Source organism: Clinocottus analis, unplaced genomic scaffold, assembly GCF_023055335.1.
Source record: "Clinocottus analis isolate CAN_PGR_092001 unplaced genomic scaffold, fCliAna1.0.p SCAF_17, whole genome shotgun sequence".
Lineage (NCBI taxonomy): Eukaryota > Metazoa > Chordata > Actinopteri > Perciformes > Cottidae > Clinocottus > Clinocottus analis.
Window position 1 is genome coordinate 9,340,536 of NW_027175898.1, and position 15,647 is coordinate 9,356,182.

A 15,647-nucleotide genomic window follows, 5' to 3' on the forward strand; every position below is an offset into this window, starting at 1 on the left:
AGTCATTGGCTTGCGCAATACTGGCGGGGCTTTGCAAAGTTGACGGAGGACCGAAAGCTGGAGCAAATGGATGTTTACTGAAGAGTTTCCCTGGTCGCACCATTTGCTGAGACGTTAAACACGATCGGTTACGTGAATGACAGGGAGGACATTCACTGACGTAGAAATGTCAGAATACGTGGAAGTAAAGTAAAAAATAAGTTGTTTGGTTAGCTCATTTAGGATTTTCCAGCTGGGTGTCGTCCAGCTCGCTAAGCTACACGCGCTGCGGCTCGTTCACCCACCAGGGCCGAGTCACGATGAGCTCCACACGGGAGATTAAACGTACGTTTTGATTCACGCGGTTGGTACATGGCGCTTGTTTTACCAGGGTTGTTGTGTGATTGTTTCCACTGTTGACGTGTGGTTGTACTCTGCAGAGCTGCAGAAAGCGAAGAGCAAAGCGCAGAGCAGCAACAATCTGCGGGAGGAAGCGAACATCTGCAATCAGCTCGGAGAGCTGCTGTCCAGGAGTGGTTCGTATTATTCACCATATTGCATTTACTGTTAAATGAAGAACTGTATTACAGTAAGAATCTGGATAGGTAGATGCATACAAACATACATAGATACACACATACACATTCATCCACAGGGAGACAGGGAGTTTGTGGCAGCAAGCAAGTTATATAGTAAATAGAACTATTTAGTATGGGAAATACTCAATATATACAATAAAATAGCAGAACGTATTGGTTTAAGAAAATTAAATAATAAAGAAAATGCAAGTGTATACAGTGAATTAGAAGTATATACAGAAACAGCGATGTTATATGCTATACTAAATATAATATAAGGCCAGAGTGATACAATACAAATATACAAGGACACAGATCAAGTTTTCTTTCAGACTTGATAGCAATGTCTGATAGAAATGTCTAAATACTGCTGATTATACAAGTTAGTTAGTTAAACGGCTCCTTGTGTGAAATAAAGTAGTTTTAATCACTTCAGTTGTCCCTGCAAATCTGCAATCATTTCTAGTGTCTCTGTCACGTGCTGCGTGCATGTTACACACTCTTTCTGTCACTCTGCACATAACCACATGAAAACAAAGTGCACTTCGACATTACCGTCCTCTTTTTAATCTACTCTTTCAGCCACCCTCCTGTTTGTTGTATCTTAGGTGACTATGAGGCTGCCATTAGGGAGCACCAGCAGGAGTTGTCTTTCTCCGAGGTGCTAAACGATGTGATCGGACGAGCTGTGGCCAATCGTAAGATAGGAGAATGCTACGCCGAGATGGGAAACATTGAAGCTGCTTTGAAAGTGAGTAGCCTGGTCTCCTGCATACAGAGGGTTTTTCTGTGGCCATTAAACCAATTCTTAAAACTTTTAATATTAGTGCCATAGGGATGCAAACCGAGTGGACAACATGTCGGCTCGTATGAAAACACTCTATAGGCGTTAAGAAAGCATTTATGGGGGCGTATTTGTTTTTCCTTCTTCAGCACCAGCGATGTCACCTGGATTTAGCTCGCTCCGTCAGAGATCACGCTGAGGAGCAAAGGGCGCTCGCCACTATTGGGCGAACCTACCTCTTCCGTTTTGAATCGGATCAATCGAGGAACAGTTTGGAGCAAGCGGAGGATGCCTTCAGGAAGAGCCTGGCCATTGTAGATGACCGTCTTGAAGGTCTGCACTGTTTTTATGTACTCGTTCATATCCTCAGGGCGGGTTTGAATGTTGTGTGTTAAGTTTCTATAATGTTTGTTTTTTTGTACAATATTTTTCTTTCTTCCAGGGTCTGTGCCAGAGCGAGAGATTAGAGAGATGAAGGCACGCCTCTTCCTCAATCTCGGTCTGGTCTGTGATCATCTCGGGGAGCACAAACGCTGCAGCGAGTTTATCAGACGAAGTGTCTTCATCGCAGAGTAAGAACCTCCTGAACTATAGTTCAATTTTTTCATACTCTTCAGTTACCGTCCACAACTGAGATTTATAATAAGTGTTTCACGATTACCATATAGTATTGGTAATTCTGCTTTCTACATTCTCACCCTATACAGGAAGAGTAACCTGCTGGAGGATCTCTACCGGGCAAATTTTAACCTGGGCAACATTTTCTTCCGTCACGGTCAGCAGTCTAATGCTGTGCGCTGCCTTGAACAGGCCAAAGAGTGTGCAAGGAAGATGAAAGACAAGTTCAGTGAGAGCGAGTGCTTTCACTGCATTGGCAAGGTATAAACCCTCTCTTGAGAACGCTTTAGCAAAAATAGTCAAATTGCATTCAACCAAGTATCCCGTTTTCTGTTGTTGTGGCTGCACATTTGGTAACCGGTGCGTCTCCATGACGTGTATCCACAGGTGCAGCTGTCTCTGGCTGATTTCGTAGCAGCGAGACGATCTCTGAAGAAAGCCGTCCTTCTGGGTTCCCAGCAGCCGCAGGACAGGCAAACAGTGAAGAAAGTTTTTAAATACGGTATAAGAGCAAGTTTGTTTATCCACTCAGTCTTGTTGATTATTTGTATTTGGGTTCATTTTTCTCAAAGATAACTGAGTTGCGTGCATGGTTTGTTTGAATTTCATAGCGGACAAGGGTTGTAAACTGGAGGAAGAGTTGGGGGAGGATCAGGGCCAAAGACTTAACTCCCATCAGGCCGTGGGGCTGGCGGAGCAGCTGGGGGACCTGTACTGTAAGGTTGGCTGTTACAGGAAAGCTCTGGATGCGTACCAAGCTCAGGTAAAGCACATTTCAATGTTTACTTCAATATGGCGCGGTGGTGATGGTTTATGTTAAGTAGTGTTTTCTATGTGTTGCAGTTGAAGGGCGCTGAAGCGTTGGGAAAGCCTGCAAGAGAGCTGGCTGTCATCCACGTGTCCCTGGCTGCGACCCACACAGACCTCAGGCAGCACAGCCAGGCAGTGGAGCACTACAGACAGGAGCTGGCTCTACGGCAGGGCAGCTTTACGGAGGTACACATGAGCTACATGTGTCCTCACCCAACACTACTCTTTGTTTTGTGACATACCCATGATCCTATGATCATAATTATATATGTTTGTTTTTTTTACTCACTTTTTATTTAGATTTTGACCATATATTGCATACACGAATTTAGAATTTAATGTTTTATGTGACATGTGATTTCTGGGTTTCATGACTTCAAGTTAATCATCTATAAATAATGTATATAATATGTAGTATAAGATCATTTTTAAGTACATAAAACAATCACAGCTGAATTTAGCTTTATGATTTTGGGAGATGCACTGCTTAGTTATTGATTAGTGATGTTACTTTAAACTGTCCACATGATGTATAATAATCTAACAATCAGTACTACCTGTAGTTGAATCACTTGTTTGTGTCCACACCAGGAGTGTAGTACCTGGCTGAACATCGCAGCAGCTCAGGAGGAGAGCGGCTGTGCCTTTGAGGAAACAGACAGCAGCTACAGTTCAGCCTCACACTGCGCTCAGAAGTCTGGCCAGACCAGACTACAGGTGAGCTGGAAAGAGCAGCTGATAGTTGGGGCGATGAATTGGATGAGAGAAAGTCAAATTGGATTTCCAAGGTGGATTTCATAAGTTTTTATACATAGTCACCCTTTTAAATAGCTGCCAATCCATATATTACGTTAAAATAATAATGCTTTCTAAAGGATCTAAAAGCAGATGCTGTGTAAAAACACCTCTCTCCGACAGAAACGCGTGTTGAGGCTCTGGCTGGCGGCGCAGAGACGACACGGCTCATCAAAGATTGACGACACTGAGGCGAGGCTGCAGGAGCTGTGTGCTGCCGAGGGCTGGAGCCCAGATGGGAGTGATGGGGAGGATGATGAAGAGGAGGAGATGGACAACAGTGAACCTCTGGATGACAGCGATGTCGTTCTCTCAGACTCGGGTAGAAGTGACATTCTGCCCCTGCCGACATCGCTAGACAAATTATAATGTTTCCCAAAGTTATGTCTCATATTGCTTTTCGTGTGGCTTCTAGATGATGATTTAGAAGGTTATGACAAGATGGTATCAGGAAGGAGGAAGACAGGACGGGTGAGTGATTAGATCTGTTGTAATTTCCCCGAGCAATCGTCTCATCTTTGTACTATATGTCCTACCCTCTTCGGTGTTTCACCCTCTGCTCTTTCTGGATGCTTTTTCAGTGGAACAAGAGGAACGAGAAGGGCGAGACGACTCTGCACAGAGCTTGTATCGACGGAAACCTGAAGCAGGTCCAGTATCTGGTGGAACAGGTGTGGAAAACTAGATTTGTCATTTTTGGAAAAAGAAAAGAGTTTAAAGAACAACCTGGATTGTATAATAACTAACGATGCTCTGCTTGTCTATCAGGGTCACCCAGTGAACCCAAGAGATTATTGTGGCTGGACTCCTCTTCATGAGGCCTGCAACCATGGCCACTATGGTAACGGATTTCATATTAACTTAATGTAATCTTGTTTAAATGTTTTTGTTGTGTCAAAAAGAGCAACTTTTGCATCCTCTTTCTCTCACGCAGACATTGTACCGGTGCTTCTGGACCACGGCGCTAACATTAATGATCCTGGCGGACCCTCGTGTGAAGGAGTGACGCCTCTACATGATGCCCTCTCTTGTGGCAATTTCAGAGTTGCAAGACTCTTGGTGGAACGAGGGGCTTCTGTCACCCAACGCAACTCTAAGGTGTGTGTTTGTGTGTCATTTTAGCCTCTGGTTAATTACAGGAGCCGGTTCTGTAATCGTAATATTTACCAATGATTATTTAACTGTATCATACAAACTGTATAATCCCAAGACCGTTGCAAACTACTTTTGCAATTAGTTCTGCATTAGACTGCTTTTACAGTGACAAAGAAACTGATTTTTGCAATAATATGTAACAAAATATCATCAGTTACACCATGTGCTACACCATGTGCTGAGTTGATGAAACACAGGGCAATGCATAAGAAGTCAGAGAGACACTTTTTAAAAAAAAATACAATGTGTTTCTTGTAGTTAAAAAGTCCTGTACACATGTCTGTCTTATGTAATGGATGTGATTACTATGACTTAAGTTAATGTATATATTTGTTTTTCATACTGAAACCATTAATTCCATCTTTCATCTCATTCCCTGTTAGCGTAAATGTAATTTGCTCCACAGTTTAAATGTTCCCTATTATTTATTTCCAGTCATGGAGGTCTGGACATGATTCCTGAAACCATAATCCAGTTATAAGTTTCACAGCAGAAACACTTTAATTGTAGAAGGTTCACTATACGACATTCATACCATTATTCTTGCAGCGGCTATTTGCAATGCAGCTACGACGTCCTGAGCAGAGCATGAAGTCACTCCCACTGTGTGTTGTAATCCGAGCCGCGCTTGTTTGTTTTGGTAGCCGGGCCGGTGTGTCCCTCCGGCTAAATAGTTTCCGCCCCTATGCTTTGTTTTAATACCGCAGTTACCGCTGATAACGGTGACCCATCAACCAAATGTATTCCGATGGGTCTTACTTTATGTGTGCGTCTGTCTCATGCTTCCTCTGTCAGGGTAACACCGCCCTGGACACCCTGCAGCAGTGGCAGAGGACGTACAGCAGAGAGTTGGACAAGGAAGCCAAGCAGGAGTGCATCGCTACAGAGAGACTGCTCAGGAAGGCGCTTGCAGGGGGAGGTGAGGCCTTTACATCATCAACAGTTTAGCCTCGGTTTTTCCTTTTTTTTAAAATATCCTTTCAGACACTGTTTCTCCCCCCCCCTCCCCCCCACTTATCTCTCTCTAACACAGTGCCCGCTGCTCCGGCCCCAGCCAAGTCTTTTGATGCACTGCAGGACAGCCAGCTGTTTGATGCTGAGATCTCAGAGCCGCTGTTGTCCTCTGACGGGGGCTGCTCCACCAGCCAAGACAGGCCCCGCACCAGCAGGAGCTCAGAGGTGAGGGCAGGACCTGCCAGCCCCAAACGGTGGAAGAGCAACGGCTCAGCACAGCGACACAAAGCCAGAGGAACAGAGGCTGCTGTCCTGTACGGGGTAACCTCTGCCAAATGGCTCTTTATATGAAGATACAAATATTTAATCACTCCTGGTTTTCCATCATACTTTCATACTTTGGATGGTGAAACATATTAAATAGCATGCTTTGTTGTCAGAAAAAAATCCTAAATTACCTTGGTTGTCGCTTGAGAAACCATGCCACTAAAAGTGAATTCTTTAGATCTACAACTACTGTACGTGATTTGTTTGCATGTCTTCCTCAGAATAACAGCAGCTCCTCAGAAGACAGCGACTCTGACTGCCCGGTGAGTCCTCTCCGTCCCGTCCGCCCTCGACACAGTTCCCCAGCAGCCCCGAGTCAAAAGGAAGTCCCTGCAAACAGGGAGACCAACCTGATTCCCAACTCCGGTCGAGAAAGTCTCAGGGCGGCTCCCCCGCCATCTGTCTTTGCACGAGAGGAGTACCACAGTGCCATTCGAAGCTTAGGCAGCGCCAAAACTCTTCTCCAGGGTCTGTCACAGCCTCAGTTTTCCAGCACACCAGCTGTTTCATCCAGCAACAAATCAGCCCTGGTTCCTGAGGAGGAGTATCTGGCTGATGACTGGCTGGAGGATGATTTGGGGGAAATCCAGCCAAAAAAGAAGAGGAGGCTTGGAGTGGATCAGAGTGGGATGAGAGGAGAGGACTCTGCCTTGTCCTCAGCAAGAGGCCAACACAGCCTCTTAAACTCTGACACAGCCTGCAGAAGTAATGACTTGACTTGTTTGTCTCATTTTTATTTTTCTCCACGTCTTTGTTTATTTTACCGTCATTATATGCTCAATCTTTTCTTTCGTGTTATGCAGTTCCTTCGTCCTCCAGCAGGGGTCTCCCTCTGAGAAGGAACAGCTCCCTGAAGCCTCACCAGGTCAAAATGACTCAGATGCCGGGGATGGTCAGGTTGGGTAGACGAGAGGTCAACAGGTCACACAGCCCCACAGCTACAGACGATGAGGACATGAGACCTGAAACACCAGCGTACCCGCAAACATTCATGCAGGTGAGAAAGAATGTGCATCATATCATGCTCTGTTTTCTGATGATTTAGAGATGCAGTCAGTTCTACTGTCAAATGGACAAATACTGCATTCAGGCGGGCAGGCGGACGACACCTTCTGGACAGGAAGAAGAAAAAACAACAATTCAACGACAAAAGAGAGAGAGAGACTAATTTCATGTCATGAACAGTGCAGTTCTTAAAGAGATTTCACATTCATCAGTACAACTTTGACTACAGTCAGACAATTATATTTTATATTCAGCATCACAAGGGGCCGTAAGTGTTACATCATCTGTCAGGAATCTATCTTTTATATTGATTTACTTTAGACAGTGATGAATGAGAGAAATGATCAAGAAGGTAGAGACACTGCTGCTACATGAATACCTTCATATGAATGAATGAAAAGTACTTTATTAATCTCCAAGGAGAAATTTTTACCGTCATCTAAACTGACTGTGTTTTACATCATAGCTTTGCATCAGTCACGCTGCACAGTTTCAGTATTTGCAGATCTTAATTTGGATCTGACTTCCAGATTTGTTGGCGCTCCTCTTTTCAAGAAGCCAATCTGCTTTGCTAATGTTTGTGTTGTTTCTTTTATTTGTCAATTTATTTCAGCATCCAGCTCAATGTGTTGCTGCTCCCATGCCGAGGTCACTGCCTCCACCGATCAGAATGAGGGTCAGAGTTCAGGAAGATGTTTTCCTCATCCCAGTTCCGCAAAGGTTGGTGTAAATGTAACTTTTGAATGATATGAATCAATGACCTCAGTCATGCATTTCTGCACAAGCATTGTCGTGTGTGTTTGCCTCTTTTCATCCATATATCGACTGCCCTGTGTTCCAGTGAGGCGGACTCCTGCACTGTGGCGTGGCTGTGTGAGCAGGCGGCGCAGCGTTATTACCAGAAATGTGGCCTTCTGCCTCACCTCTCACTGCAGAAGGAAGGTGCTCTTCTCTCACCGCAGGACCTCCTGCTGGCTGTCCTCCACACCAACGAAGAGGTAAAGCCAGTTTTAAGGACTGCCTTTGAGAAAAGTATCTTTGTAATATTACTTTTACTTATGTCCATAGAATTAAAGGTGTGTTGTGCTGCTTGTAGGTTCTGGCGGAGGTGTGCTCCTGGGATCTTCCTCCTCTGCCTGAGCGCTATAAGAAGGCCTGTCACAGCCTGGCAGTGGGTGAGCAACAAACACAAATGCCCACAAACGCAGACACACACACACACACACATTTTGAGAACCCGTCCTGGAGCTTCTGTCTTGTTTCCCCGCAGAAGAGAACAAGCGCGTCACCCGGCTGTGTGAGGTGCAGGATGGGAGCTCCTCTGTGTCTGTTTGCGGCCTCAGCTTGGCGGCCTCCTCCCTCAACCCGCTCCTTCGTGCCCTGAAACTGCAGGCCAGCCTCACCGAGCTGCATATTTCCGGCAACCGTCTGCATGATAACCTTCTTCCCGAGCTGGTCGCCACTACGGTCACCATGCCTCGGCTCCGGCTGTTGGACATTTCTGCCAATGGCATTACAGGGGACGGACTGGAGAAGGCGATAAATGCTTTAAAGGGACAGAGTCATCCTGCGTTTCCGGTAAAGAACCAGGCTGGAGGATTCATTTCACCTGCTGTCCTCCGTGTTTGAGAAGAACATTTACATTGCAGCTAGTTTATTTAATTAATAAATTCATATTATAGTCACTTTAAAGCGTTCACTCACCCTAAATCACAATTTATCTTACTTGCTCACTCTTTTTACTCTTAGTAGATATTTCTGTTTTAGAGCATTTTTATTAAAGCAATTTTCACAGTGAGATCTGTGAGTTATTAAAAGTAAGTGAAATACACACTGCGGTGGGTTTCAGTACTACAAACAAAATGCTAGTCTATTCTATTTCATGCCTCTGACGCGCAGAAGGTTTTACATTTTCTGATTCTTTCAACGGGTGCCTCAGAAAAAGGTGTTTTGCTTGCGGCTGTTTGGGTAAACAGACTTCAGCAGTACAGGACATCAGAACTCTTTCCTGTGTCAAATGACACCACAGTGTCAAAACAAACATCACACATCTCAAACACCATGCGCATCTTAAAATCATATCTGAGATTGACAGGAGATATCTCTCTTAAGCACAGTGCTATTTGTGGTTGTTTCCTCTCTCAGTGCCTGGAGGAGCTTGACCTCAGCATGAACCAGTTGGGGGACGGTGTGTCCGAGGCTCTGTCCTGTCTGCTGTCCTGCTGCCCTCTGCTAGCCAAGCTGTCTCTGCAGGCCTGTGGTCTCACCGCTCGCTTCCTACAGCAGCATCGACTGCTGCTGGCCAACGCTCTGACAGGTGACTGTCTTAAAGTCCCTTTTCACACATGCAGCCTATCAATGAAATGTACAAGCACGTGGGAATGAAGGCAGAGGAATCGATATTCAGGGTAGTCTGTGCCGCCACTTTCCTACCCCAAGAACCTTTCAGGGAAAATGACTGTACGGATGTGTTGGGAATGAAAGTAGTAGCATTGTAAGGATAAGCCCGAAGTCCCACTCCATTGTATATTAATTTGTGACTTTTTGATGGCTTAGCATTCAAGCCAATGCTTTCTTGCTCCTAGCCCGTCATGTTCCTGAAACATACAGAGTGCCTCCATCTTCTTCTATTGTGTTTTATGGGGAATGATATCCATAAGTCTGCTGGTCTCTCCCTTGCCCCATCTATTCCGGCATGTGTGAAAAATCACTGGTTGTAATGCAGGTGTGGATAGTGGAAATCACCAGTGAGATCATTTACAGGGAACCCACGCCGCCACGGGGAGAACATGCAAACTCAACACAAAAGGCCCTACCGGGATCCGAACCCCGGCCCCTTTTGCTGTGAGGCGGCAATGCTAGCCACGACTCCATTAATACATTAATATTCTTTGATCTTTCAGGAACCGGCCACCTGAAATCAGTGTGCCTATCCCATAATGCATTGGGCTCCACTGGCTTTGAGTTGTTGCTGAAGACTCTGCCTCTTCGCTGCCTCACACACCTGGACCTGTCTGCTGTCTGCCGGGGTCCAGCAGATTACCCGGCGCTGGAACACCTCACCAAAATCCTGTCACAGGTACACACACACACACACACACACAACAATCATGTTCTGTACTCTACACACAAACTATTAAATATGCATAGGTCATTCATGTGTTGAACACTTTAGAGCTCTAAGTGTAACTTTAGGACATTACAAACAAATGAAAGCATTGGTCTTTGTTCTAGGATGAGTGTTCACTGACCCACCTGAGTCTGGCAGCAAACGGGTTGACAGACAGCAGTGTGGCCACCTTGGCCAGGTGAGTGTGAGTGAGTGTGAGTGTGAGTGTGTGTGTGTGCTGCATTTTTCTGTGAGAATATGCACATTTTTCATTATAATTACATTCTAAGCATGTCTTTGAAGTATGCTGCCAAACGACGCTGAACATGTGTTCAGAATTATGTTTGGATTCATTTCATAACCCGCACATTAACACAAAGCCACGTCCTCTTTTTTACCCGGAACAATCTTTAATTTTGGATTTCTGTGGTTTTCTCTGCCATTCTTTGTTTGCCTCGGGATGCAATCATCAGTTTCTCTGTTAAACCTTTTGGTTCTCCTTCTAGGGGCCTGCCTTCATGTCCAGGTCTGGTGAGTCTGAACCTTTCAGGAAATCCATCTGTCACCGCAGCAGCACTTCACAACATCCTGGTCTCACTCCGAGAGGCTTGTCGACCTCTGACCCTTCTAAACCTGCAAGGTACCAACGTGTCTTTGTGTGTATTGGTCATAACCTACAGGATTGGTGCTTACTGCTTCACATCAATACACATCTTGTGTGTCCTTGAGGCCTAACAATGCGTTTGTGTTCCTCATAAAACATTTACAGAGCCACTTCTTTTTTGGAAGAATGTCAACCCCACATTGTTTGCATCCGTTATTATTAGACCAAATGTGAAAAATGTGTTCGGTATAATTAGCCTAAAAGTAAGATGTGCTACCCTGGTGCATTGTGGGACCAAACATGGCCACTACATATTTAAACTGGAAGGTTCACTGTTTGAAAAAATGAATTGAGAATTGAATTTTGTGGAAACCTAAAGTAAAACAAATTTTGTCTTTTATAACATGTTTTGTGACACATAGTGTGTTCAAAAGTTCTTGTTTTTTTAGGGAGACCAGATGTTGGTTTTATTTTTTTATTCCCAAATGAGTGCAATTCTATTTTTGGATTGTCTGAGACCGTAGGAATAATAATTTCAACTGACATTGCTTCAGTAAGTTTACATTTCATCTTATACTTGTGAAGCTGTGTGTAGTATTATTAATCTTTGTTGCTCGGCCCTCAGGTTGTGCGGTGTCTGGCCCCTGGGACAGTGCCGGTCTGCATGGTTTGTCAGAGCTGGTCAAGGATCTCCGTCTTTGCTCTCAGGGACTCAACAAGCTGGACCGGCAGGCCTTAAAGCAGAGCTGGGACACCAGTCGGTCACGCGGACACTTCATTGACCGAGACAGTAAGTGTCTGCTCTCTGCTGCCGCCACCTCGTGATGACGGAGGAAACGGACATGTCAGAGGCGACGGCGGATTGTTAATCGCTGACACTGAATTTTGAGCCGTCTGAAAACATGAACACACAACTTGTTCAATGTGGGTGCTATTCCTTTAAGGGCCTGCTTAGTTAGCAGTGGACACTTGAGGCTGCGCACTTGAATCTTCGAAAGGAGCAAACTTCCAGTGACATGGCGACCACGGACATTCTGTGTGTTGGTTGTGTAAGTTTCTATTTTGTACTCGTTATTTATGTTTATCTGTGAAAGCCTTAAGGTTGGTGTGTTCGCAACAGTGTGTTAGTGTCGCGACGCACACACTGGATTCTGTATTGTAGAATTGGATATAGTAAAAAGAAAAAAACATGAAGTGACTCATGATGCCTTTGTCGTTCAGTGGCCTATTTTTCATCACCATTAAGGGATTATCTCTGGTTTATATAAATTTTGAACAACAACACGTTGAACTCATTTGTTTGACAATATCGAAAACAGATTGAACGTAAAACCTGCTGTGCCCTCAAACACAACCCTGCTCAGTGACATCTCATGGCCGATGCAGTGTTTCCGGACTGAACCTGTGGGCTAAGAAGGTGTGGTAGCTTTTTAGCTACCACACCTTAGAACATAAGACTGTTCTTTCAAACGTCACTTAAAAAAAGAAAGTTTGGTTCACTGTTTGTACATCAGTTCACTTATGGAACATATCTTAGAAGAAGAAAACAGATGCAGTGTACTGCATGAGCCATTTTATGTCTGTGTAACCTATTTCACACCAAATAAAAATATTTCTTCTATTCACTGCTGTGGTGAGACCAAAGTATTAACAGCACCCACCAACACACTGTCAGAGGGATGTGAGACAATGGTTGCTTGTTTTTGCCATGTGTTTATCCTCAAAAGCTACACACACAAAATGGATGCCGTGAGGTGCAGTTTAAATTGACCTTTTTGAATTTGCTGATAAAATAAAAAGCATCGAGTGCTGAAAACATTGCTATTCAGGTTTTTTGTAAAAGTGGAGTTCAACTATAGAAACTGAAGGTTTCTGATGAGTTTTACCACAAAATAATCGTTAAAATTGTTGAACACGAACAGTGTTGTCACACTATTCATATTATTTTGGTAATTTTGAGCTTGAAATGCAGCTTGCATACTGAAACAATGTTTATATGGAAGTTTCAAAGCCCAATACTTTTCAGTAAATTTCCTCAAACTATTAAGATGCAAGCAATCTTTTAACTGAAGTGATAGTGAATGACCAAAATCAGAGGTATGATTTTTTTTTAACAAGGGTTAAGGGTGCAGATGCAACAAAGAATATTCTTGAAAATTTGAAATGCAATCATTTATTGATATCATCTGTGCACACACATGGGAATAGAAGTTACAGACATTGCAAAGTAGTAAGAAAGAAAGCTGAAAGAGCATGTTGATCATATACTTTATGCACAAAGTATCAGTCAAACTAATTAAGTGCATCTTAATTATTGTTCATGAGTACAACATCAGAAATGTTCATTCATTTCAATGAGTGGCTCCTCTTCTCCTGGATAAAAGAGTAGGTCCAACAACTCCTTTGGCCTAAAGAGAGCACATCAGACACAAAATAATCTTAATGGTTTGTTGAATCACATGTTTTCTGATCTTTGCCGCCAAACTAAAAAGTGGCTGCGTTGTCTGATTTCACAGTTTGTGGGCTGGTAGACAGAAAAACAAAAGTATATGTGTAATTTGTGCACAAGCACAAACAAAGTGAGTTTGTACCCTCTAAGTAAAAGTGTCATTCCCACACTGAAAATACTCCATTACAAGAAAAAGTCCTGCATTCAATGTTTCATTAACCAACAGAATATATGTAAAGTATCAAAAGTTCTCATTATGCAGAATGGATTATTATGAGTTTTGGATGTATTCATATTTAAGTGGTTTAATGTAGTTGGTCAAAGTGGAGCTAATTTAAGAAGACAAATGTAATAGAGTAGAAGTATGAAATAGCATAAATAATGTACAAAGAGTGTATATATTTGTAGTTACTTTACACCACGGAGGAGTGTGTGTTTAAAGAAAGAGTATGTATGAGTTGTAGTAATAGCAGAATATTAATTATCGTGGAAGAGCTTTGTGAAGATACACTATATTGTTAGTTAATAATAAAATGGTGGGCTCGTAACTCACTTGCAGGCTCCAGTATTGACACAGATCGTCCTCACATCATCAGTCGTCGTGAGCTCCTCAACTAATTCTCCGAGGTGAGTCTTCACAAATTTGCTGCACAGAGATTTTAGGAGGCCAATTTCTTTGCAGATGGACTTCAACTTCAATGTCAGGTTCTGTGAGAGAAGAAGATTGTCGTTATTGCTCAGAACACAATGCAGCAATTATCCGGCAGACCGTTAGACTGTACTTTACCTCTGCAGTGGCATTCGGTCCGATGACTTTCTTCACCTTTTTTAAAGCCCACTTGCACGCCCAGCACATACTTGGAAGCTGCAGATAAAAGTGACACAAACTTTAAATAGTGAACAAACGGATGCTTATTCAAAATTAGTCTGTGATGAAAAAGCGTTACATAAGCAGTAAATATAAACCTAATAAATTATTTCATTAAGGACACATCCCCTGATGCATCAGTATTAACAATCATATCATGAAATGTGTAAAAATATGAGTCAAAAGAATCATTTTCTGAGCACCATGTAATCATTGTTTTGAGACTTTAGTTACATTCTGCGTCTGTGTGTTTTAAACTTGTTGCAGTGGTTCTTTTACTTAAGCTAAACATCTGAGCACGTTCATCACTATTGATCACAAGTCTAAGTTTATTCAGGTCGGCTTTAGGCCGGAAGGAGAAATACTGTCAGGTTTAAAGTTTTGATCGGTGTCAGTTTCAAGGTCAAATTTACAGTTACACAATCTACCGAGGCACAGCAAATAGGCAAGTGACGCATTGTGGATCACATCAGATTTTGACATATTTGAATACAATGCAGACGATCAGTGTTTGAAGCAGCCACTTTACCTTGCCGGCATTCACAGATATTTCCACTTCCACCTGCTTCTCATCATCAATGTTGACCTTGAAGTTTCTCCCATGGACTGTCCAAACTGTGAAGAGACAAAACAAACAATGTGAGAGAACAGTTATCATGATGAAGACAATGTTACACTCCGAAAAACATCAGCTCACCTGAACATGTCACCAGAATGCACGCAAGGAGGACTGAAGAGGTTTCCATTGCTGGCAGTGAGCAGTGATCTCTGATTGTGTGTCTGGTGATAACACCTTTTATACACAACAGAGGTGAGGGGCTGCAGAACAATGCGCATGCAAAGCCCCCTCAGATACCAACCACAAAATCCACACGAAACCTTCACACCACCACCCACTCATCTCGAGCTCTGTTTCCTTTCAATCACTCACTCTTTCGCAGGAAGAACTGTTCACGATTCAAAAAAAAAATATTAAAGCATTATTTATTTATTATTAAAAGGCATTATTGCCTTTTAAAGTACATTTTTGGGACAATTGCAAGTGATAAATAATTGTTTTGTGATTTTAGAGACCCCTCGAAATATTGCTATTGAGGGTCTGAGTTGTCAGACCCTCAATAGCAATATTGAGTGTTTCGGTTCCGCCAAGACGGGAGAGTCTCAAAGTGTGTCCAAATCCTGAAAATTGTTGTAATTTTATCCATGAACATTATGTAATTATCCACTTTCCAGCGTTAATGCTGAATGGGCATTATTGTCTCATGTCAGTTGTGTTGCATGTTAAGATTTTCTTTTATGTGGAGACGAGGCCATCAAGGTGAGGAGAGGCTCATCAGAAGCAGCTCAGCCGCCTTCGAGACGAGATCTAAGAAATGCAGAAGATGCTCCGAGGAAAGAAACACCAAAAATATTGTCTGGATACTGCCATACATATCTCATAATATAGTATATTGTGTAACAAATATAATTATAGTATGTCTCAATAGTTTTAAAATGTTTAGGTAACGTATAGTAAGTATGTAATAAAAATTACATAAGTATATGATATGATAGTATGTAACTATACTGTGATAATATCGTGTCATGATGCTGCAAAAACATTTCTTAAAAA

The 15,647-nt window shown here is 43.0% G+C and overlaps 2 protein-coding genes across 2 annotated transcripts; one reads left to right on the forward strand and one right to left on the reverse strand.

The window, feature by feature from the left end:
* Nucleotides 1-38: 38 nt before the first annotated feature.
* On the forward strand, nucleotides 39-12,226 carry tonsl (tonsoku-like, DNA repair protein). Its single transcript, XM_068580461.1, has 28 exons — nucleotides 39-324; nucleotides 420-515; nucleotides 1,166-1,308; nucleotides 1,491-1,674; nucleotides 1,784-1,913; nucleotides 2,049-2,220; nucleotides 2,347-2,461; nucleotides 2,571-2,722; nucleotides 2,803-2,955; nucleotides 3,361-3,486; nucleotides 3,688-3,886; nucleotides 3,980-4,035; nucleotides 4,146-4,235; nucleotides 4,333-4,405; nucleotides 4,499-4,662; nucleotides 5,515-5,638; nucleotides 5,753-5,994; nucleotides 6,222-6,705; nucleotides 6,804-6,997; nucleotides 7,619-7,725; nucleotides 7,847-8,003; nucleotides 8,102-8,180; nucleotides 8,276-8,583; nucleotides 9,151-9,322; nucleotides 9,909-10,084; nucleotides 10,240-10,313; nucleotides 10,621-10,754; nucleotides 11,344-12,226. Exons 1-28 carry the CDS (start codon nucleotides 300-302, stop codon nucleotides 11,541-11,543), a joined length of 4,329 nt encoding a protein of 1,442 aa, XP_068436562.1. The 5' UTR covers nucleotides 39-299; the 3' UTR covers nucleotides 11,544-12,226.
* A 795-nt stretch (nucleotides 12,227-13,021) lies between these two features.
* On the reverse strand, nucleotides 13,022-14,781 carry LOC137787994 (antimicrobial peptide NK-lysin-like). Its single transcript, XM_068580787.1, has 5 exons — nucleotides 14,733-14,781; nucleotides 14,565-14,650; nucleotides 13,955-14,032; nucleotides 13,721-13,875; nucleotides 13,022-13,126 (listed from the first exon to the last, which is right to left on the reverse strand). The coding sequence occupies exons 1-5, from the start codon at nucleotides 14,779-14,781 to the stop codon at nucleotides 13,051-13,053; spliced, it is 444 nt and encodes a 147-aa protein (XP_068436888.1). The 3' UTR covers nucleotides 13,022-13,050.
* Nucleotides 14,782-15,647: the final 866 nt, after the last annotated feature.